This window comes from Chinchilla lanigera, unplaced genomic scaffold (genome assembly GCF_000276665.1).
Source record: "Chinchilla lanigera isolate Chin_1 unplaced genomic scaffold, ChiLan1.0 scaffold00061, whole genome shotgun sequence".
In the NCBI taxonomy this organism is placed as follows: Eukaryota; Metazoa; Chordata; class Mammalia; order Rodentia; family Chinchillidae; genus Chinchilla; species Chinchilla lanigera.
Genome location: NW_004955462.1, coordinates 744,592 through 769,934, shown reverse-complemented (window position 1 = coordinate 769,934; position 25,343 = coordinate 744,592). Strand labels below are relative to the sequence as shown.

General features: G+C 43.0%; 1 protein-coding gene across 5 annotated transcripts in view; it reads right to left on the bottom strand.

Moving 5' to 3' along the window:
• Camk1d (calcium/calmodulin-dependent protein kinase ID) overlaps positions 1–25,343 on the bottom strand; it is a 428,006-nt gene that overhangs the window by 49,306 nt on the left and 353,357 nt on the right. For 2 of the 5 annotated variants that reach the window (XM_005398082.2, XM_005398084.2), the window contains exons 4-6: positions 17,954–18,109; positions 17,568–17,706; positions 11,761–11,887 (exon numbers count right to left, since the gene is read on the bottom strand). In XM_005398082.2, the coding sequence (XP_005398139.1) occupies positions 11,761–11,887; positions 17,568–17,706; positions 17,954–18,109 (422 nt within the window). The remainder of the gene's footprint in view (positions 1–11,760; positions 11,888–17,567; positions 17,707–17,953; positions 18,110–25,343) is intronic. The other 3 variants (XM_005398083.2, XM_013521454.1, XM_005398085.2) reach the window with 2 other exon arrangements.

Sequence of the window (25,343 nt, the reverse complement as noted above, 5' to 3'; positions counted from 1 at the left end):
TCACATTCCTTCCTACAATTCTGTGCCTTGTGGGATATTAATCATGATACTGATATTCCATATATAATCCTCAAGGACAAGGTATGGTTGACAGGGCACAGGCTACTCTTAAATTTATGTTAGCAAAATAAAAAGGGGGAAATGGGGATAAAAGTTCACCATGCCAGTTATTACATAAAGCCCTATTCACTGTAAAATTTTTGGATATTAGTGAAGATTCATCTATTACAGTGGCAGAAAAATTTTGGGCCACCATTATTAAGGTGCCAACAGAACTGATAGGGCAACCTATGTTTTGGAAAGATATTCACACTGGAAAATGGGAAAGAGGTGTTGTTTAAATTTGGGGAGAGGATTTGCTTGTGTCATTACAGATACAGGAGAAAAAGTTACCTGCTAGAAGAATTAAACCTCGACACGAGCCACAAAATAGTCAGATTCGATCTGAATCCTCGGGTGGGGGAAATGAGAGCGACGTCACTACAGCACCATCCCCAGACACCAACCAAAAACACTCAGAAAGCACAACCCCCAACCTGGGGACAACTTAAGAAATTAACCCATGATGCTGAAGCTGCTCGACTTCACTAGACAAGACTTTACGGCTGGTAGTATGTTTCTAACCATGTTGGCTATAATAGCCACTTTGGTAGACGTTTACTCTACAGAATTGGGCATATATGCCTGCACCAATTTATGGTAATGAATCTAGATGGCTTCCCGGTCTATATGACACATGGGGAACATTAATTACAACAGAAAGTCAAGAGGATAAAATACAAAATGTACATATTTTTTGTAGATAAAAGATTCTATTCCTTCCAAAAACTTACTGGGAGATCTCTGCTATTGACAACAAATCTGACTAGTCTATTTAAATTATAAATTTCTAAAATTATAGTAGAATTACTATAATTCAATTTGGCTGAAAATATATTTGAGTGCACTCTGATTTTGTAAAGATGTTTGCTTGTTTGCTCTGTGTACTTGTTTACATGTTTGTCATTCAGTGAACAACAGTTCCCTGTTATTTTGAGCTCAACAAGTGGGTTATAGATTTAAAAGCATGCTTTCACTTGAGTTACCAGCTGGTTTATATGATATCAAATTAAGATATTTTAACCACAGTCTGCAGAGTGAGGAGGAATTATTGGGTAGGACTCCAACTGGTGAATAAAGGAGTGGCCAACCTTTATTCATTAATAAGGAGCCCCTGGTAATTTCCAGTCTCTTGGGAGACACCCCTATATTTGGATCATTTGGTCTGAGAAAGTTTTTCAGTAATAAATTACAGTAAGGTTTTCTTATAAAAGATGCTCTTGGTACTAAACAAAATTTTAACAAAGGTAGAGATAATTGGTTATAAGGTCATATTATATCTATATGGAAATTTAAGTTTGTTACAAAATGTCATCATGACTGTCATATAGCAATGTTATGTACGGTTTTGATTTCTATATTTCTGTGTGAAAATATGTAACTGTTGTTTCTTAACACTCTACTAGGATTTAAATACTAGGATATCCATGGTTGTTAAAAAATAATTGTTCCATTTGTATGTTCTAAGGTATTTGCTGTTCAGATCAGATTGTAATATTAAGCTTACTGACCCCTGTTAAAGGTGAAAATTTTATTTACACAGGTCTCACTTTAACTTGGTCTTAGACATCCAGCAGAAAAGTGTAATCACAGGATGTAGACTGATGGTTGACCACTGTGATGGACTTTGGACTATATTCTTATTTTTCCAATTTTCTACTGTCATTTTACATGGTATTATAATTTTACTTTGCCTGATCCTCTTAGTCTAGCAAAGTTCATCCAGAAAACATGGAGAGAAATGGGAAGACATTTGGCTGCCTTTTCGCTGATGCTTCAAAGAGTTGCAGCAAAACAAAAAGGGGGAAATGTGGAGAAGGACATTCTTTAGTTACTATTTTGTGTATTGCCTCAGGCCTGACCAAGCCATGATTGTTGGATTCTGGAGGAAGTCTAGCATAAGCATTGCAAGCACCCAGATCAATACTAGATGCTTTGCTGAGACATGGTGAAGGAAGATAACATGATGGCTGACTGGGTCAGGTCTCATTCCTATGATAATTGAGTTGTGTTGTCCTTGCTAAAACAGTTGATATTCTCGAATTCCTCTGCTGCTTCCTGGGTGGATTCTGAATAAAAGGTTACTGAAGATGGTAATCAGGAGTCAGTCAGTCCTGGAGGCTGCTAGCACCTGATCACAGGACTTTGGCTCTCTTGGTTTGATGTTTTTCTTATTTTTCTTATACATCTGCGGGCACCTAGTTTGGGAGATCTGTTCACCCTGGACAGAGTTGGATGTGAAGTCTGACACTTCAAGTACTGAAAGGGACATACGCAAGATAGATAGCAGGTCCAACCTTCTGACCTGGGGAAATGTTTTCCAAATTCCATAGAAATACAATAAAGTTAGCGGCCTTAAATATTTTAATGAGTAGTTATAGGAAAGGAAAAAAAAGAATGAGAGAAAGAGTGACAAATAGATTTTTGGAATGCCAGCAACTGTTTCTTGGGAAGTACCTTTATTACATAAAATCAAGGTCAATCACTAAATATCTTTCCATGAACAAATGATGTCTGACAGAAATTTAGCGGGTAAAAGAGACAGAACTGATCCTAATTCTTGGCATATGGATGTCTTTGTTACTCAAGCCACTCTTCTTTTGAAACCTCAAAAGGATTTCAGATTTACTAGGTTCAAGGCTCACTGGTAGAGAGATAATTCTGTTATCCAATGGCTCACAATCTCCTTCCTACACAGTTCTTGGATGCCCTTAGTTCAGCTTTCCTTGCTGCTCTGTTGGAAATGTACTTAGTTTACACCAGCAAATTAAAGTTTGCTTCCTCGCAGTCCCAGTAGAGCATCCCACAACCCTCTGAGATCTCCATGGACAGAAGTGGTCCTCCTAGGTGCTCAGCTTTAACTCAGGCTCTTCAGAAAACAGCAGTCTTAGAACTAAAAATAAATGGACTTACTACCACAAAACTCATAACCAACTCATGTATGGAAAATTCCACTTTGTAGGCAAAGCCTTCTGTTAAACCAAGATACTTTAATATTGATTTAAAGCAAGTATTCCTGGTAAAGGGAAAGACTCCAGAGACTTTGGGAAGAGAAAAGGAATTTCAGGAACCTTTCATCTTGTTTTTGAAACAACTTAACTGCTGATTTTCCTTACTGAAGGAGAGGCAAGAAAAAAAGCTTAACCAAGTGGAATAAAACTGAGAGGGCAGTGGTCCTGTGGAGGTGGGGCACTGTAATCAATCTTCCCGCACTCATAAAGTAGAAAAAGAACTTCCCCTTTTCCCCAAGTGCTTGAGGATGTGCCAAAGAGCAGTTTCTGCTGGGATGGTGGAGGAAACTGGGAAGACCTCCCACTGTTGCTAAGTTCATATTCAAGGTGATTTGTTCTCCTCTGTGGTTATTCCACCCTTCTCAGTATTTCAAAAATGACCAGCTTAGTGGGTGAAGGATGGTTACATAACCAGGAAATAGGAGCCCTCTCAATGCTGGAAGGCAGGTTGATGGTCCAGAACCAATAGGACCTGGACAGCATTTCTCCCTTTACTCAGCATGTCAGCCAGCTTTCTCTTACTGTGACAAATACCAAGATTTCCTATTTAAAGGAGGACAGGTTTATTTTGGCTCATAGTTTCAGGGGTTTCAGACCATGGTCAGCTGGTTTCACTGACTGAGGCCATGGTGAGACAGAAACATCACAGTGGGAGGGTGTGGCAGAGGAAAGCTGTTCAGTTAACTCATGGTAGCAAAGAAGCAGGGAGAGATGGAAAGAGAGAAGGGGCTGGAGCCGGGATATAACTAAAGTTATGCCTCTGTAATCTCTTCAACTGAGTCCCAGCTTTTGTTTTAATCACCTTCTAATAGTATCATCAAATTACGATTTATTGTATCAAAGGGTTAATCCACTGATAACATTAGAGCTTTTGTCATTCAATCACCTTCCAAAAGCATTACCTCTGAACACACAAGACTTTTGGTGGACATTCTGGACTGCATCCATAGCATCCGTCATTTAATCAATAGCACTGAAGTGCCTCCCCTTGGGTGGGCCCTGCTGGTTTTATGGGGTAAAGAAGCTGACCCTGGCTCCTGCTCATAGAAACAAGGTGCCTCTCTGCTCCTCCTGGATGTTGAGCTCAGACATAAGCCACAAAGTAACCAGGCACAATCTGTAGTTGCCTTTCCAAAAAAGAGGGTGAAGCCAAGACAGGGAAGATCATCAAGTATGACAGGAAGGGTGGTTCTGACTTTTAAGTCAAACTTACTGAATAAAACTCTGAAAATACTGAATTGTTTTAGTTAAAATTCTATGATCTCAGTTTGAGGACTGAGTCAGAGTACTGAACTACAGGCTGGGCTCTCGCTGGTACATCCTGGAGGACTCAGTACCTTCCATGCATCAATTTCCTGTCCAGAAGGGCACCTGCCATTGCGCTTTACTGTAATCCCTTTGTGGCAAGGATTTGAGCTCAGTGTTAGCGCTGCATCTGATCCCCCGTCAGATCATGTGAGGTCAGAGCTAAGCAGCTGGATCACAGATGGTCTTCTGGGCCTTCAGGAAGAGGTGAGAAGAAACACAGCTCCCTCACTGGTGGATGAGTGAAAACAACCTACACCAACCACAGTAGAGTGCCAAAGACTTAGTGACACTGCATGCCGAAGAGGCGGTGAGATTTAAACTGTGGGAGAGGGGACAGTGGCCTGATCAGGGTAAGTAAAATCTAGGGCTCAAGGAGAGCAAAATTCAGCTTCGGTGTTGTTTAAACCTCAGGCATACCTCTCAGGGGAGAATCTGGTTTCGGCAAGAATCTCACTGCACCAATAACATGAAGGTGAAATGTGCTTAGCAGGTATGTTTCCTGGTAGGATACTTGCAAATAGCAGGAATATAGAAAAAGAAAAAAAAATCACATCATGAGGGGCTTTGCTGTGAAAATCTTAGAAACAGTGGTTGCTTTACATACACTTAGAGGGCAGCAACCTGGGCTGTGGGCAAACAAAATACAGTGGAAGCCCAGAGCTCCTTGCTGTGGTGTGGCTTCTACCCATGCCTCAGAAGAGGAGATCTCTTTCTGTGGGTATAGATTCCTTAGCTCTTTCTGATTCTTCACTCAAAGCGGTAATTTACTAAAAATGCATTACTGAAGAGCAGGTTACTCTGATTTTCCTGGTAGCCTCTTGAATTTTACCACAGGCATGAAAAGTCCCCATTAGAGCACCATCTTGGTTTATAATTACATTCTGATCTGAGGTGGGACTCCTGTGCAAATGCTACTTAAGCCAAAACATGGCTATGGGGGAGGCGTGAGGCTAAGGAATGGAAAGAGAGTAGAAAATAGGGCGGCCTTGAAATGTGGGAAAGACTTGGAATTAAGTGGGATGGAAGAAGTCAATGTGTGAGTAAGGCCTTTTAGGGGAGTGTGGCAAATAACCGCTAGACGATCCTTGTAGATTGTCCCAAGTATTTGGCCTCCCGTGCTATCTGGTTTGTGATCATGACATGAGGGCCAGTTACCTACTGTGTATTTAAGTCAGTGTTTTGTTTGAAATCTGACAAGAAGCAACACTCTGAAATTAAGAAGCGTGTGAAATCATTCCAATGTTTTGGGTCTTTATTTTTAGGAAAAAAAATTGAGAAAGCTACAAAACGCTGCTTTTCCTCCTTTCTACCATGGTAAAATAGTACCAGTTCAGAAACTGTAAACTTTATCCCAACATCAACTATTTAGAGAAGAGTCACTAAAAATTTCCAGAAGGATGAAAAATCCTTTAAAAATACTGTGGTTAAGAGTGATTTGGGAGGATAGAGAATGATTCAGGGCTAGAGGCATAGCTCACTGCTATGTGAGGCCATGTGAGGCCACGGTTCTAATCCCAGTTACTCCCCCACCAAGAGTGAGTTAGTGGGGCTGTGCATGTTGGGTGGGGGTTCCTCAAGGCATGGCTGGGTTCACTTTATCCGTATTGTAACAGAGAGGTTTTGGTCTCCAACCGTGTTTGCTTATGTCAATGCTAATAAAAGGAACAGACCCTGACAGTCTCCCATGCAGGGGCTCCATCCTTTCTAACAAAAGAGTTCTGGTTGCAGCACAGGGTGTGAAACACTCACTGTGAGCTGTCCTTGAGTGGCTCACAGTAAAAGAAGGAAAAAGAAAATTCTTCTCTGGCTGCTCCACCCACGTGTCTGCCCTGTATGGCAATTTATCAGTTACATAAAATCCTGTTCAACACGCAAAGTCTGAGAGGATGGGAACAATGATGTAAGGCTTACAGCAAGTCTCTAAAATATGATATTTAACTCAGAAACAAATAAAAACCCAGCTCTGCAGGGAAAACTACCACTCTGAAGAGAGAAGGGTAAAGGTTTGGGAGCAGAGAAGATATGAGGAAAGATGAAAAGAACTGAGATTACTCAGGCTCCTGAAGAGGAGAGAAATTGGCAGTGTCCATCAACTTAATCCAATTCTTTCCTCTCTGTTCTGAATGAAGATACATTTTTTTCCTATTAGTCAGTATCCTTGACATATGGATATTTATATACTTAAAGACTATGAGATCAAGTAGCTATAGAAACACGTTAGAGTTAGGAAAAATCATAGTGGGCTTAGCTCAGCAAGTTTATTTTATGGACAAGAAACTGAGAATCTGAGTTTACGTGAAGGGATTAGACCACTCTCCCACAGAACCCACGGCAGGTATTCAGGATACCGGAATTTGGGTTCCCTGCCATGACTGCTGCCACCTACAACCAGGTCACCTTGAGAACAGTGGTCCTCATCCCAACAGCGAGCTGGCTGTAACCTCTGGTTTCCAAGAGCTCATCCTAACCTCAAGTCTTACATCAAGTTCTAAAAATACGGTGATCCGTGAATTATAGGCATTCCTCTAACTAGAAGAAAAAACATTCTGAAAATGCTAACCAACTGTTTTCCATCTCCGTTTGGACAAGAACAGGATGAACTATTGAAAGTATTTCAGGCAGGTTAAGCCAGAGCTAGAACAAAGATGTCTGCTATGCCTGTGCAGGCAACACTGCAACTAAGTTCTAGAAGCAGATTCAAAGGACTCCTTCCGCGACAGCTCCAGGAACTTATCAACTAGCCACCCTTTAAAGAACCAAGGGGTATTTCTGCTTAGGACAAAAACAATGCGCCTGATGGCATCCCTTCTTCCTGTTTCCAAGTAATGTCCAGTCATGAAACAGTTGCAATATGCTCCACATGAAATACTGCCTAGAGAGCCAACATCACCCAATAAGACTCAATGAAAAACCATCTCTCACTTTGCAGAAAAATATCATAAAGTAATGAAAGCCTCCACAGCCGGCTCCCTCTCCCTCTCTAAAGTGAAGTTCAGAATGCTGAAATCACCCTGGGAGGCAGTGAACAACGTGCCCTCATCTTGGGAGACATTTTGCCACAAAGTTTGAAGTTCTTTTTGCAGCAGTTTAATTTTCTTTCTGAAACCAGAAGTAATTCTGGTCACAGAATCTGAGCAATCACATACATCAGTGTGCAAATAGCAATATTAAGAAAAAAGACAACAAGCTGTTCTCCACCATATTTGTTGCCTCTGGTCTTCTATCAATTACATGCTTGAAATGGATGCTTTCTGTCCCTCACTACTGATACTGAGTCATTGAAGAGAACCCATTTGGATGTTTTAATCAATGCAACTGAGCAGGCAGCATAAGCAATTTACTCAATTTCTTAGCTCTGACTTTTGCCTCTTATTGGTGACAACAAAGGAATGGTACAATCGTCTCGATTAAATGGATTCCAAATCCAAGTCAATAGCATCTGGCAGCCACCGTATGACCCTGGGAATTAACTTCCACCAGACAGCCCATCACTTCTCCTAAGTTATTAGTAGGTATTTATTTACAACAGCCTCTTCCCCAAGCCAATACATCTGCTCATCTCTCCCAGATGCTATAAGTAGCAGGTCATGACTGAGGACCTGGGTTCCCTGCCATGCTGCACTTGTAGCTCTGCTTATCTTCGCCTGAGCTCTGCCCTTCCCTCATATCCCACTTCTTTCATGATTATTAACCTGACCATTCCAGCCCTTGATGGCTCCTCTCCTGCCTATATTTTAAGTAGACTTGCTTCTGAAAGATGTCAGTTATGTCATATATGGAACATGCTACCATACATGCGTCTGTTTCACCTACCTGCCATGCTCTCCCAGGGAACCTCTCAGTGTCGACAGAGCACCAAGCCCTCTAGGAGATTCAGGCCTTCTAAGCTGCCTGAGTACAAACTCAATGACATGGCTGGTGAGACATCTGCAGTGCCCTATGGATCTGCTGGAGGCATGGATCCTTAAGGGAGTATAAACTCTGGGCAGATGCTATGTATGAAGTTCAAAGTGGTTAGATTCCTGTTTTTTCCTCCTAAGACAGCATATACCTAGGGATACTTGGAGAGAACACCTCCTTTTCATTGTTTCTTCTTTACTGGAGAGTTCATTTATTGAAGACTTAAAAGAAAAAGATGTAACAGTCAAAAATAGTACATGAACCTTGAAAAAAATTGAAGTAATAACATGATGTTGGCCAAGTTAACTATTTGGCCAGTCATTTAGATAATCTTACTGATAAGCAATGGATCACACATTGGAAGCAACATTTCTCACTCTAAGAGTCTGCACTAAAGCTGCAAAGTTGTAAATTGCCATGGGGGAAAGAATGGCTCTTCTCATTCTGTGTTCACACATTTATTTCTAAATCTGAAGATAGCCAAGTCAGGAGCAGCCAAAAATCCCCAAAGCAGCGTGCTGACCTCTTCTGTCACCAGTCTTCACTGCTACCAAATCTGTACCCCTGGCCACCCTTACAGTGAGGGTTGCCTGATCACCCCCGACTGCCTTACTCCTCTCCCTAGTGCTTCTTCTTTAAAACTTTAAAAAATATTTATTAAAACATGTGCACAGTCTATAGTGTTTACATCCCTCGTGTGGAGCATGTACATTACACATCTTAACTCCTTTTTCCACCCTTCCTCTCTCCTCCCTCCACCCTTCCTCCATCTCTTAATCCCCTTCCCACTTAAAAGATCTCTCCCTACTTCCTATTACCTCTTTTAAATTTTGCTCTTTGTTTAGAATTTGACTTTCTCAGATATTTAGTCTTGTGTGTCTCATTTACTTCACTTAGCATTACAGTCTCAAGGTTTGTGCATTTATTTCTCTCCTAATGCTTTTCATCTGACACATGGATGAATTTACTTAGTTATCTGCAAGAGTCTGTCTCCCTCCCACTCAAATGTAAGGGCCATGAAGATGAGAATTTCTGTCTGTTCTCTTCTACTGATGCATTTTCAGGGGTTCAAACAGAAGGTAGGTGCTAAATAAATAATTCTTGCACGGATGAATAATATAGCAGTTACCATACATTATTAAATTCACCTGTTATCCTCCATCTTTCACAGCACTGGGAACATTTTGAGGGCTGAAACTATACCTTATACATATATTTGTATTCAAATACCAAACACCGTACACAGTGCATAGGAGGAATTCAATAAACGCATGTTGAATGAATGCAAAAGGAGAGAAAGAAAAAGCTGCTAATATTCATGGACCTTACCCTTTTATAGAATTAAATATCTGTACAGAGGTGAGTAGGATCCATCCCTGCTTGAGCAAAACCCACAAGGGGAGATGCAGAGAAATATGGCTCCTCACGCCATGTGATCAGAGGCATCAGATTGCAAAAAAGGTCAAGGCAAAGAGAAAGGAGAGGACAAAATATTTGGAGAACAGTGAAAAGGGGGTAGCACTGGGTTTTGAAGGCAGAATAGAAGCTTGCCATACAGACTCTGTGGGGAGGAAACAGCCACAGCTCAAGCGAGGGCTTCCCAAGGCATGTCCACGTAGACACCCCTGCGTCCCCTTCCACGTAGTCCCTTCTCTGCTCTAAAGCTATGTCCTCTTTACAGCACTCACCCAGGCCGGGTAAGGTACTCCAAGGAGCCCCGGTGCTCAGTAAATGTGAACTAACTAAACAGCTGTACTCTGTTAGTCCTCCTTTCCCCACAACACTCCTCAAGCAAACTCAGCACCTGACGACAGCATCGCCCAGGGCTCCACTGGGTGCCCTTCGGAACAGGGTCCCTTCTAAACACTGCCTCTGGGGTCACCAGTGCTAGATGCAGGAACGAACAGAACCAGACCCACAGACAGCAGCCACTTAGAAACCCAGGGAAATCAAGCCCCCAGGTGTGGTGGCTCACACCTGCAACCCCAGCACTCAGAGGCTGAGGCAGGAGGACTGCACATTCAAGCAGAGACTGGGCCACTCAGTGACTTACAAATAAAAAAGGGTTGGGGATGGAGCTCTCTGTCAGGGCCCTGGGTTTGATCTCCCATACTGAAAGCAAAAAGAAAACAGAAAAAGGAAAGAAAAGAAACTCAGGAAACCCGCAGCCTCCTGGTGCTCTCGGCCAGTCTTGATTTCTCCTCGCTGCTGTCACTCTATTGTACGTCTTCAGTTTCATTTTCCTCAGAGTACTTATACTGTTGAAAAGGCCCTGTTCATTTATTTGTTCCATTGTTTGCTGTCTGTTGATCCAATTAAAATTTGAGCTCCTCCAGGGCAAGTGCTGCCCTGGTCTCATTTGCTGTCTTCCCCCAGAGTCCAGGACAGTGCTGGACACAGCAGGCACTTCCTATACACTTGTTAAGGGCAAGGACACCCAAGGAAACAAAGGCCTCAACCTGTTCACACAGCTCCCGCTACGGCTCAGATATGCGTCTCCCAAGGCTCATTCCCCAGTGCACAGTGCCACTGGGAAGTGGTGGCACATTTAAGAAGTGCGGCCTAGCAGGCAGTCTTCTGTTCACTGGGGGCCATGCCCTTGGGAGGAGAACAGAACCCTAGCCCCTGCCTCCCTCTCCTGCACCCCAGCCTTGAGATGAATGACTCTGCTATGTGCTGTCACCATAATGTACTGCCTCACCACAGGTCTCACAGCAGCAGGGTAAACTATGGACTCAAACCTCCAAGACAGCCAAAATGAACCTTTTCTTTTTATAAGCTGATAATCTTAGGTCATTTGCTATAGTAATAGAAAGCCAACTAACACAGTCCCCAGAGATCAGGTGTTCCCTAGAAGGCAGAAGACAAACCTCAGTATCCCAGGGTTCAGATCTGTTGGTACTTTCTGCGTTTTGTGTGTAGCACACAGAATCCGGGGTTCCGATTTTAGGAAAAACTAATAATTCTTAGCTTTGTCAGAACAGACCAGGTTTGGCTGGCTCATGAGCATGACTTATCAAGGGTTGAGCCAGGCACCTCACAGCTGTGTTTTCTCCCTGGCTGCATCTATCTCTACATTTTGAATGCATTATTGTGTCTGCATCTTATTGTAATCTCAGTGTTTCACTGTAAATCATTCAGAAACAGATATATAGTAATATTAGAACCTGGGAATTCATCCAAGTTAACTCCTGACCTCCAGACAGGCCCACAACCAAATCAAATAGGATTTCTGCCCAGTTGTTAGATAGTTTTTGGGGAAATCACTTCCCTGCTAACTTACTCCAGTGCCTCTCAATATTTTTGTTCTTCCCTCAAGAGAAATGAAGGCAGCTGTGATCATGTGTCAGGCTCAAGTACTTAAGAAAACTGATGGAATTGTCTTGGACACACACACACACACACACACACACACACACACACACACGTACGCTGTCCTTACCAACATAGCCTGGGGTCCCACAGGCTGTGGACATCACATCTCCTTTGCCTTCCATTTTTGACAATCCAAAGTCACTGATCATTATTTTGGACTCCTCATCTTGACTGTAGTACAACAGGTTTTCGGGCTAGGAAAAAAAAGATGAAAAATTCACAAATTACATTTAAAGCTGAATTAACTATGGGAGACTGACCAAATCACAAAACCTGTTCACATAGCATATCCCTGATCATTAGAGGCAGAGGCTGCATCAACCAAGTGGTGTCTAATAAATATGATACAGAGTGTTATGTCCAGCACCTGGCCAAGTAGGTCTCGCAGCCGTGTTGGACCCTTTCCTTCACTGACATTTTGCCTACTTGAAAAGATTAACCATATTTTGAAGCAGTGACTTTTGGACTTGTTCTTGTTCAAGAAGTTATTCAATACTTCCTTAGAGGAAGGGGGATTCCCAGGATAGCAAGTCACTCATGCAGGTGCTCCTTTTTTTTTTTTTTTCATTAGTGGTTCTTGCCAGCTACTTTTCTCTCATCCAAGGGTCACTCTCCCTGCCCTTAGCAACATCCCATGGTGTCTTGGAGTCTGGCAGATGGGTTTACTTCGTGCCTTGCGGAGATCATCAGACACCTGTCCCCCTGTTCCCTAAGAAGCAAAGGATGGCATCTCATCTCAGAACGGATCCCAAGTGGGAAGACACGGCACTTGCTAGCCATGCATCCTTAGGACTTCAAGGTTCCATTTGCCTTTCTGTAACACGTGGATTGTGAATTTCCTGTTTGCTCTCCTGAACAGCATGACACAGAGCACAGACAGTGGTGACACACAGCAAATGTTTTATACTTCTTATCATTCCCATGTTCCTACCTTCACTGCAGGTGCCACCAGGTTGGGGGCACCTGCAGCTGCAGATGTGGGAGTGACACAGGGGAAGCAGCCCTGGGTGGTTAGGGAGACAATGAAACATCCTCTGCACAGCATTTCATGTAAAATTGGGGTATCTCATTGTTCTTGTGAAGGAAGGCAGAGGGTCTTATGGAGACTGAGATGCTGTAGCTTTGAAAACTGGCTCTGTGTGGAGAAAAAGAAGCCCTTGCACTCTGGGGTGTCGGGGGGCAGCATCGTTGACAGTGCTGATGCTAAGGGAGACAGTGTTGAGGGCGGTCACCTCTGCTGTGCAGGAACGTCACCTACCAGACAGTTCTGAAGGTTTTCTGAGTGGTGAGTAACCTTGGCTCTCATTTACACTACACCTTAAAGAAAATGCAGAGAGAAGACTCTAACTAGTAGCTCACTTTCCTACACCATTTCCTGTCTGGTTCTCCTCCTCAGCCCAAGGGGGAAGCAATGTTTTCTCCTGTTGGGGGTTTGTGGTGAAATCAAATTTTAGGAACTCTTCTATGTAGAGTGACCAGACTTGTTTGCAAGAGTGTTTCTTGGCCTTGCTGTGGAGCAGAATCAACTGTGAGGGTACTAAGTGGCAGACAATACCATCCTCTGGTATATCGGAGATGGTGGCCTGCACGTCTGGACCTGAGAACTCCAGGGTGGGCAGATTCAGATGGGCAGCCATTGCTGTGAGGAAATTTTGAGAACTGCCCAACACCTTGTCCTTGACTGAAATTTGGTCAGGCTTCTCCAAGCCTTCTTCTTGATAAGGCCTCGCCCCTGCCCTTCCATGTCTCTCTGCATAGCCCCATCTTAGCAATAATCTAAATAAGTTTGGAGACAATCCCCAACCCTGAAATCTTGCCAAGTTCTTCATCTTCTACTTTTGATGTTATTAAAGAGAAAAATTATTCGGGCACTTTAGCAGATGGGAAATACTACAACAATGGGGTTTTGCAGTACGGGGAGAGAAAGTGGACTTAAACTATTACAAGAGGATGAATGAAGATTTAGGGCTAAAGAGCAAGGTGGGAGTCAGTGGGTGAAAAATTACGATGAGGAAGTCTCAGGAGTAAGGGGGATTCTGGCTAAACCACTTGATTGAATTTGTGGTCCGGGCAGGTCAGGGGGACGGGGTCTTGAGAGAGGAGGTCAAGGACTTTGGCTATCAAGGGTGTGGGAATTTTGCTAAACTGACTCAGGAGATTCTTGCTGGATTAAGGTCAGAGCCCACAGTCAGGACCTGGTGGAAATGGGACTCAGAAAAGCCTGACTCCAGCGGGGCCCAACTCAAATTTAGTCAAAGGTGGTGTTTGGCCAGTTCTCAAAAGTTCTTCGCACAAGCAGCTGTGCATGAGTATCCCACTTACCCTGGAGCTCTACAGTTCAGATGCTTGGGCCCCACCTCATTCTCCATGTCCAAGTTCTTGGCCTGCCTTTTGCAAGAATCCCACTACATCCTTAGCAAGGATCCACCAACCCTTGTATCTCCTCTTGGTAACTGGTTAGCTCCCCAATCCTGTTTCCTTGACTTGACATCCCCATTTGTTCTTGTTGTATTAGGAATTGAGCTCAATCTCTTTATTCTAACACAGCAGTCTTAAATAAAGGCTTTCTTACCATTTTAACAAATGTCAAAATAATTCTGTTTTTTAACAGAGCCCAAACGGAAAAAAAGTACAATCTTTCACTCACAAAAATATCACAAAAAGAAATGGGATTCAATAGTTACAGTGACAATCTGTGGGTGAAGCATGAAATTAGAAGAAAATCAAGCATGTGCTGAAGGATGTTTTCAAATGAGTTTTAAAAGAAAATAGAACAGGGCAATCAAAAGGAAAAAAGCTTAGAAAATGGGGTGAAATATTCTAATCACAAGGTGCACGCAGTTCATTATTTTTCTGAATGTTTAGTGATTATCCATCAATAAACCAGTTCAATCATAGGTGCAGAGAGAAGGTGTTTCTGTAGTTTCTGATTTTTAAACTTCCTTGCCCCATGACTTCTGCATATGCAGAGGTAAGGCAGAAGTGGAAAGGAAGTGATCTCATGCCAGTAAAGAAGGCCTGGTGCAGGCAAGGAACTTCCACGGGCCAACAGGATCTCCCACACAGTTTTCTCACCGGAGATTCCTTTAGATCAATAAAATGCTGTTCTGAAGAAGGGTTATCCCCTAGGAAGGCAAAATCAACTGGACAGTCAATGCTTTGACCTGCTTTAAGACTTAGTAACTGACAAAGGCAAGGCTTTTCCTGTGGGTGGACTAGGTAAACTGGGGAGGAGGACACAGAGGATGCAGAGGATGACCTCAGAACAGTCTGGACGAGAGGCGCCCAGGGCACAGCAGGAGACCTGGGGGTGGGGGCCACAGAGACAGATCTTGCCGCACTCTTGCCATTCTTCCTGGGGACCTAAGAGGCAAGCTCTCACCTGAAAAATTATTTTGCTGCATATTGTGGCATCTTTGTAAGACAACTGGTGGTTGCCAATATCAGAGTTGAAATACCAATCTCAACTCTTTACAACTAATCACATAATCTTTAAAAAGAACTGAGTCAACACACTTTCAGTAAAGTTCATGTTACGTATAATCACATTCCTAATTCTGGACTACAGGTAACCTGGGCCCCCAGGGGACACCGGCAATGCCTGGAGACATTTCTGGTTGTGGCAGCTCCAGGACTGATACCTGACACTTCTATCAGGTAGAAGCCAACCCCACTGCTAAGCATCCTACAAGGCCCAGGAAGTCTCCGGCATAAAGAAAGGTCCAGCTTTCTTTATGTTAATAGTGCAGGGGTTGAGAAACCCTATCCTAATCCAAGGTGGCCACAATTAGACACTTCCTGTCTCACTCCCTGTGTTTTGAAAAAAGAACAAAACATAGGACCGCCTTTCTGGAAGGAGGAAGAATTATATAGTATGTCTGCATGTGGGGTAGGTTAGCGTCTCAGACTATGCACTTATCCTTAACACTATCAATCCCTCTCCTGCTTTAGTCTGGGTTACACTAATGATTTTAATATTCTTAATATGATATTTAATATCTTTGAAAATTTAATATTGCAATTCCATTTTCCTCCACCTAGATCAAACTCATGTGTGCAGAGGCAAAGAGACCATAACAAAGTCCTAATGTGGCATGCTTTTCCCACAGTGATATGCCTGGTGATCTCAAAGCTCCACAGGCTGAAGCTGCAAGTACCTTTTCCACCAGCACTATGTGGGAGTAAAACACCATCTCCTATCTAGCCAATCTGCCTAGGGGAAATACTATAAATGCCACCATTCCTGGATAAGGCTCATTCACTTTGAAATTATTTTTCTAGTAATTATTGATACCACATCTCTGTGCTCACAGCACTAACTTGTTCAGCAACAGCTGCCTGCTGTGTTCTGGAAGTAAAGACCTGGCACTTGGTGCAGGAGAGCACAGAAAGCCCTGCTGCCTGGCAAGGAGGTGCCGGCATGGCTATCTGGCCTTTCACTGGCTTCCTGCACGGGCCTCAGACCCAAAGATTAGCCCATCAAGCTCACAGCCCATTCACTGGTCAAGCAGTGTGCAAAAGGCAAAGCTGAAAGGACAGACTGAGATCCCCAACTCTTTAGTCCAGTGCTTCTCCAAGAGTGGCTGTTAGAGCAGCATCTCTCACAAACCCGAGAAACGAGGCTCCCCACCTCTGCAGACCTACAAAATCAGAACCTCTGGATGGAGCCAGCAGGAGGTGCTTTCTCTCCCTCCAGATGATCTGATGCAAGCTAAGCTTTTGCGTCTCTGAAAGACCCCAGAAAGATCTTAAAATGCCTTTGCAAAGGAAGCATGGAAAGAGAATTGGGAAAATGAGAAATTGGCAGAAAATGACACATGGAAAGAACAGAAAACTAGCCAGTGAGTGTTCATTTTGTGGTGCTAGGGATGGAGCCCGGGCTTGGTGTGTGCTAGGCAACGACTCTACACCGAGCCCCATCTGCTGCCTGACTGTGTCTTTCTGACAGGATGAGTGGCAAGTGCTGAAACTGGGCAAATGTTTCGGAGTCTTTCTTCTTCTTTTGCAGTGCTGGGGATCAAATCCAGGGTCTCACGTATGCTAAGCAGGTTTTCTACCACGCAGCCATGCCCCTAGCCTCTGACTGGTTTTTAAAATTGATTTGGATTCCCTACAATTTCACATAGTATGGCTTCAGTACAACTCAATTGTCATATTTATGTTTGAGGGTGTGGATGTGTGCTGGGGTGGGATTTCTGTCTGAACTGGTGCAGTGACCTCCAGGGCTGGACACATAACTGTTGTAGCACTAAGCCACATTACTTTCTGGGGCACCAATGTTGCTTTTCACTGTTTCTCAAGTTTATGTGGCTTTTTACCTACCTTTCACTGTCTACACAGACCTGGGGTGTGGGGAGGCGAAGGTGATGCTAAGGTGCCCACAATAAGCTCCAGACTCTTCAGGGCTAACAGGTGAAGAAGGGTCACTAGGTCAATGGACACTAGAGGAAGCTTGAGTGCAGCTCATTTCAGAGCTGCCTGCTCGTACCTCCTCTTCCCTTTTTCTCTCCTCTCATGCTGTTTACTGCTCCTTCCTACAGTGTGTTGTGATGAAATGGGGCTGGAGCGGGGACAAGGCTCTGAAGCACTGCCCTGGGTGAAAAGTTGTGTCTTGAACAGAACGATCTCGTACATGGACTTGAAGTAATCCACAAGTGACCTTTGGCTGCCTAATGATTATAAAATCTCCCAGACAATGGCCAACAACATTGATTTTCATCTTTTTCTGAGCTACTTTTGGACCCCAAATGCCCACAGTTTATTCCACACATCTCTACTCAAAGCAGCCTCATCCCTCCACCAAAGCCAATCCTCTTGGACAAGTGCACTGTGGGTGTGGAGTGGCTGGAAAGTGTTGCTAAGCAACAGTCTCACCTTGAGGTCCCTGTGGACAATTCCCATTCTGTGGAGATAGTACACGGCATCCAAGACTTGGCGAATCAGAGTGCTGGCATCTTTCTCTGTGTAAAATCCCTTCTCCACTATCCGATCAAACAGCTCTCCACCAGATACACTGTTTTAAGAAACAAATTAGAGGTGAGGACCTGTTGAATTGTACAGGGATAAGCACCCATCCCAGCTTTACAAGTGAAAAAAGACCCAAACCTGAATCAAAAATGAATCCACTTTCAAGTTTAGATTCTGCCCCACCCCTTTCCCAGAAAGTGAGCCTGTGTCATGACAGTAGAAATGATCAGAATGAAATAAAGGGAATAAAACCAGGACCCATGGACCAGCCACGTCTAAGACATCTCTCTGACCTTGGCCACTGTTCTGTTCTGACAATGTAGTGTTGAAATATTAGATCCAGGGAGATGGCACTGGACCAGAAGTCTCCTTTACAAGAGAGCAGTCTCATGCAACTGGGGGGTGCTGCAGGCAGAGCAGTGGCCTCCCACAGGAAGTCTGGGTTTCTACTGGCACAAGAAATAATAGTGATAATCAATAAATGGGGTCACAGCAAAGTAAAAAGTTTCTGCCCAGCAAAGGAAACAACCAATAGAGTGAAGAGACAACCTACAGAATGGGGAAAATGTTTTGTTAGCTATTTCTTGCATAGAGGACTAACATCTAGAATATATGAAGAACTCCAAAAATCAGATCCCTAAAATAAAAGACCTAGTCATAAAATGGGCAACCAAAATGAATAGATACTTCTCAGAAGAACAAATGTCTAACAAATAATGAAAAAAATGTTCAACATTGCTGGCCATTAGAGAAATACAAATTAAAGGCTACCACCAATAAATCAAATAATAACAAATGCTGACAAAGCTGTGAGGGAAAAGGACCACTCCTTATTGTTGGTGGGAATATAAACTAGTACAGCCATTATGGGAATCAGTGTGGAGGTTCCTCAGAAACTAAAACTAGACATTCCATTTGACCCAGCTATCCTCCTTCTAAGAATCTTTCCAAAAAACTTAAAGCCATCATACTACAGGGATAGATACATGTTTATATAGGATAATTTATAAAAGCTAAATCTTGAGGACAACCTATATCCCCAGATGAATGGATAAAGCAAATGTAGCACAGCATTTATACACAATGAGTACTACTAATCTGCCATAAAGATACACTTGAGGCATGTACAGATAAACAGATGCTATAATATTGAGTGAAACTTCAGCCATAATATTAAGTGAAGTGAGTCAGACACACAAGCTTAAATATCACATGGTTTCTCTTATATGAGGAACTATATATTATATCTATATATTTCTCTTATATGAGGAACTGTATATTATATCTATATATTGATATAGACAAAAAGAAGATACATAAATAGGAAGTAGGGAGATCTTTTTCAAATGAATGGAAGAACAAGAGATGGAGGGAAAGTGGATGAAAAAAATTGAAGGGAAAAATTATGGAAATAGAGCTTTTGCAAGTGGGAAAGGGACCAAAGTTGGAAGGAGCAGGCAGGGAAGGGCAGGGTAGGGGATGGAAAAAAGGAGAAAAAAGAACCAAGATGTATCAGGTATATACACCAGTTCTCCGTGATAACTGCAATCATTATGTACTGCAGTAGTGTACAAAAAAATACAATTGACTGAAAAATGGCAGTAAGAAGAAATATTGTAGAAAATAAGTAACTCAGAAGTAAAGAATATAAACTGTTAAAAAAATAAAAGGAAGTCTGGGTTCTTGACTAACTTCTGTTTCTAAGCTCCTGAGTACGCGAGCCCTCTTGGAGTTATTGGCTCTTGTGTTTTTTCCTGTAAAACAAGGGCATTAATCTAGTGAACCATTTTCTACAGTGATCAGGCCCTTGCCCTCAGAGGCATCAGAACTGCAAAACTATTTGTGTCTTTTTAAAAAATACTGTATCATATTGTTCTGCTGTGGTGTTGGTGACAATTTTTCATTTTAATTTGCCTGGAATTTCAGATTATATTTAAGAGCCTTTTTTATCTTTACAGAAACAAGGATTGTGTTGACAGGGTCAAGAGTTCATGAACAAACTCTAGTCCTTTCACCTCTGATATTTTACTAAGCTGTGGCCCTAACGAAGTCACAGAACGGTACAGCTGTTTCCAGAATAGAAACAACTAGCTACATTGCAATTTTTAGAATTATTTCTCTCTGAAAAACACAGTGCTTAATTTAAATAATTAAGCCATCTTGGAAATAAAACTTCAGGGACACATTAACAGTATTGAAAAGGAAAAGAAACACATTTATTTGAAATATTAAAACCATAAACCAGTTTTAAAACAACTTGAGCAGCTTTAATACAGTAAAAGCTATGTCCTAGCAGCAATGCATGCTCATACACAAAGATATGATTTATTTCCTGCTAGTCAAGGTAATTAATGTACAATAAAATCCACTGAAACCTGTTTGTAAAAAGCTAATAAAGAAAAAACAAATGCAGCCATCGAACTGCCTACGTGTTTTGAGTTTTCTTCCATTACCTGTAGTTATCCCCCACAATACTGTATTGAGACAATGTTGTATTTCCAAAGCAAACTGACAACTTTTTTTTTTTAGCACCAGGAATCAAATTCAGGTCCTCACCCTTGCCAGGCAGGTGCTGTGCTGCTGGGCTATATCCTGGGCCCAACAATCTTGATAAGAAAGGAAAGGCACTTGGGAGAAATAAAAAGCAACTCAAAGAGTGAGACAAAATGGAAATAGCAGAGATGACATGACATTTTGACAACCATGTTATCTAAATGATCCATTCTTAGGTAAGCCAAGCTCCTAAGACATCCTTTCAGGCAGCCAATACCAAGTTTTCTCCAAGTTCTTGTTTTTGTAGAATTTTCCCCCAGTGAGTTTTAATGTGCAGAACTTTGAAGGATGGGAGGATGTGTTATGGAGGACAGAGAGCTGCTAGGGTCAAGGAGAACCGGGGTGCCCTGGAGACATTCACCTAATTGCTTATGCAACATTTTTGGAGAGCCCTTTGCGAAGTCTAAGAAATAACTGCACTGATGCTAGGGTAGTGAAAGCAGTGGCCCAGCAGGCATGTCTTACAATTCACAAAAGCTATCCCATGACAAGAAAAGACTGTGGGGAAGATACTGTGACATACCGCAAGAGCAATGGTTATTAATGTGCCCTAGAGCCAGGCTGCTTACAAGATCCACCTGTCCTCCTACAGGGAAGGTACTCTTTTTTTTTTTTTTTTTTCCCCTAGTACCTGGAATCGAACTCATGACCTTGCACTTGCCAGGCAGGCACTGTGCCGCTGAGCTAAATCCCCAGCCCCGGGAGGGTACTCTTGAAGCAGGCAGGTTGCGATTAAGAGAGGCTATAGCATTTTTTAAGAAGACAGGAAGGCACATTTTTAAATCCAGCATTAACAAAAGAAGTTTCCTTTCTCCATCTTCTCCTCAATCCAGTCTCACCTTGGCAGCACCTGTAACCTCCCTCTTTCCACACAGGGCAGCAGCCCATCAACCCAGGCTGCTGCCTAGAATCTCCATGACCGTATGTGGCTTTGGTCCCCCCTCCCTCCTAGTGGAGGGGGGCTCCCTCACCCACTCCACAGAGATCAAGACTTCATACAACCCCTGCCCCTCAGTGTTCTTCTCCTTCAACATATCCTTAAAAAAAGTACTTTATTCTTAGAATTCTATTTCACAATATCTGCTAGGCCTCAATCTGTTCAGAAATTTCCAAAATACAAATGCATGTCTTTAACCCCTGGTGTTCTATTATAGTCTGATTCTGGCTATTTTACACTCTTAGTAAAGCGTGTAATGGACTGAATTATGTCCCTCTAAAATTAGGCTTAATTCCTCAGGACACCTCAGAATGTCACTGCATTTGGAGGTAGGGCCTTGGAAGAAGCAATTAATGTCAAATGAGGTCATATGGATGGGACCTAATTCCGCTGGACTGGGGCCCTTAGAAGGAGAAGAAGAGGGGCTGAAACTGTAGCTCATGGTAGAGCAGGTGCTCAACATGCACAAGGTCCTGGGTTTCATCCCCAGCACCCAAAAAGGAAGTGGAAGAGACACCAACCATGCTTTGCACATAGGAAAGGCCATGTGAAGACACAGCAAGAAGTGGCAGCTACAAGACAAGGAGAGGACTCTCAAGAGGACCCAACCCTGCTGACATTGTTACTCCCAGCCTCCGGAACTGTGAGAAGATGAATTTGTGTGGGTTATGACCACTCTAGCAAGCAAATGCATGGGGCAACATAAAGGATGTTTCATACTTGTGCAGTGCATCTTTGCTTTTTGTTTGTATAGTTCCTCAACAAGTAGTATATCTTTGTATATTTTCTTTACATATTTTTTCAAGGTTATTAGGGGAAATCCTACTATTTTCTTTACTTGCAGCATACACTTTGTTGGACAACCTTGTACTAAGCCACACAATAAGTTGTCTCTGTTTCTAAGTGGCCCTTGGTCCAGTGGGGGAAACTGTCACACACAGTCACATAAAACGCAGTATAAATGGGTTTGATGGTGGTCGAAGGGGAGTGGTGAAAGTATTTTGGAAGATGATAAAAGCCAGGATGGACCTCAGGAACAGGGCAGGAGGAGTTGAATCTGAGCTGTCTCAAAAGCAGGAGGAGTATTAGGGTAAGTGGAAAAAAGTGAATTATCATGAAAATGAGGAGCTAGTGAAAGGAGTTTATGGTGAGCTGCTAACTTCAGGGAAATACACTACAGCCAATGAGAGAAGTGCAAAGCGTGTACCGTAAATAGCCCAGCATTTGATGTGTAGTACTGGTCTGTGTTTGGGACACTATGAAAAAAAGCTCAAGTTGGGTGTGGTGTCACATGCTTGAAACCTCTGTTATTCAGGAAGCTGAGGCAGGAGGACTGTAAGTTTAAGCCCAGGCTGGGCAACTTAGCAAGAGTCTGTCTCAAAAACAAAAACAAAAGATTGCTGGGGATATAATTCAGGACCTATTGAACTCAATCCCAGTATCACAAAACACACAAACAAACAAGTTTAAGGTCTAGACCCCCCAGACACTAATGAACTGCCACACTGTGACTACAGCTGGGTGCCCCATGGAGCATCACACAGGGAGAAACTAAGTAATTACAAAGTCTTCCTGGAGTGAATTTCTTAACCACATCTGTGTTTCTGTGCTTCTCACATGTCTTGCTTGTTGAAATTCAGAAAAACTGCAGCTGATTCATGAAAGAAACAGAGACCATGAAAGGCAGGACAAGAACTGGAGGTGGCAGTGAGCAAGGTCTCCTAGCAAATGACGCGGTAGGGAAGAATCCGATCGTGAGGCATTCTGCAGACCAAGCAGTAGAGGCTGGATGTGCTGTTGCAGTGACAACCAATGCTCAGGTGCTTGTGCTTTCCAATTACTCATTTCCAAAAGGGGTGCTACTGAGAATGGCATGGTCTGTGCATGTGGACCTGGGGCACGGCTAGCCTGGGACACAGGTCCTTCCCACAGTGCACATGCTGTCTCCACAGAAGGTCTGCAGCCGCCATCTGTCTTTGTTCCTCGAGTCTGCTCAGAAAAGCGAATCTCCAAATCCATACTGGCCAGTTCTACAGCTGTACTGGCTTTCTAGTCATGGGGGACCCATTTTGCATTGCTCTGGGTGGGGCCTTGGGACTCAGCATCACCGTTTTCCTTCCCTGCTCTCTAACTAGAGCTACAGCTCCCCATGGGCCACGCCTCCAGGGGCCCTAGAGTGGCTATGGACTATAAAGAACAAAAGGCACTGTAATTTTGTGTGTAAAACTTGCTTGGGGAGACTCACATATTTGACTTCTACGCTACTTAGGAGAAAGGGATTAAAGGATGAGTTAAACTATTAGCATGATCAAGATTTGAATAGAGAAGAGTTAATCTTGTCTAACATGAAGGACTTAGTTCCCACCAAAAAAAAAATCATTAGGAACCATTTTAATTGTTTTGTTTCCTAAAGGGGCGTTTTATTCAATTGATTCTCTAGTATATACAACTTCCCCAGTGGGAGAAGAAAAGTAAATAATATGAAAGTACCAGAGGGCTGGAAATGCTGTGCAGAGATTAGAACTATTTAGGTGAGAGCCTGGTACAGCTTTCCAGGCGGAGGTGTGAGCCCACCCGGGACCCCAAGGAGGGGGCAGGTCTGCAGGTATTGGAAGACCCAAAAGGAAGTCAAATGATTGGCATGTGGCTGGCAGTGGGAGAGAATTTGCAAAAGATAGCAAGAGAGGAAAGCCCAGATCAAGCAGGGTCCCGCGAGCTGAGGTTCAAGCAGAGTGGTTCTAGTCCACATTTCATAAGAAAGTGCTGAAGGGTTTTTTGGGGGTTCAGGTAAAATGATTTATGATTATTATTATTACTACTGTTGCAGAATTTCAGAGACTGGAGAGACCACGGAAGAATCAAGAGGATTAGTTTATTTAGGTGTATACCTGGCTCAGCAGACATCTGTCCAAAGGTGCTGAGTGCCAAACAAAGAAAGGAACCCAGTTTTATACATGTTCTCACGGGTGTTGGTCTTTGGCACAGAACAAAGGCAGTCTGTCAAGCTGCGAGAGTTTGTGTCATTTAGTATATTTTGGTGGCCCTGTTTGGGTATAACAGGATGTTATGGGAAGAGGAAGCTATAAAACTTCACTTACTGGGACGAAAATTTACTGCTTTTATCTGTATTAGAACAAAGAACAACAGCCAGAAGAAGGGGGAAGTCTCTTAGGTTGGGGAAACTTAATTCTTTTTCTTTTAAGTCCTGTTTCACTACTACTACTACTACTACTACTACTACTACTACTACTACTACTGCTAGGGATTTTGCATAGGGCTATATCCTCAGCCCTTTTTGTACAATTTATTTTGAGACAGGATCTCACTGAATTGCCCAGGCTGAGCTTGAAACTGCGATAGCCTCCTCCTGCCTCAGCCTCCCAGAATGCTGGGGTTACAGGCATGCACCACAGTGCCCAGTTGATTTATATATTTTAAAGACCACTCTGGCTTCTTGTAGATATGAGCTGTAGGAGTAAATTGGAAGCATGCAGATTGTGGGTAGGGAGGGGGAGGTGATGATGACTCCCCGAAGGGACACCGGAGTCAGAGACCAGTGGAGGGAGGGGTATGTTCTGGAGACATACCCCTGGAATGGGGTATTCATGAGATTCATGGATGAAGTTATGGGACATATAGGAAATATGCACATGAGATTCATGGATGAAGTTATGGGACATATAGGAAATATGCACATGAGATTCATGGATGAAGTTATGGGACATATAGGAAAGAGAGGGTCTCAGGATGTTACCGAGGCTTTTGATCCGAGGGATGCTAGAGGGTGGGACCATTATTTGAAATAGGGGCTGTGAGGGTTAGTTTTATGTGTTAGCTTGATGCGTCCTACGGTGCCCAGATGAGTTCTGCGCATGTCTGTGATGGTGTTTCTGGATGAGATTAACATTTGTGTTGATGAGCTCAATAAAGCAGATGACCTTCCCCAGTGTGGGTGGACATTATCTAATCTGTTGACAGCCTGGACAGAACAACAGGTAGGGGAAGTAAGAATTCATAGCTTTTGCTTCGTTTCTGACATCCTGAGCTATCAGTCTTTTCTTCTTTTTCTACCTTTGGATTGGTACTCACACCACTGGTGCCTTGGGTCTTTTGATTCACATTAAATTATACTATTGTCTTGCCTGGGTCCCCAGCTTGCAGATGGCAGATCATGGGACTTCTCATCCATCATA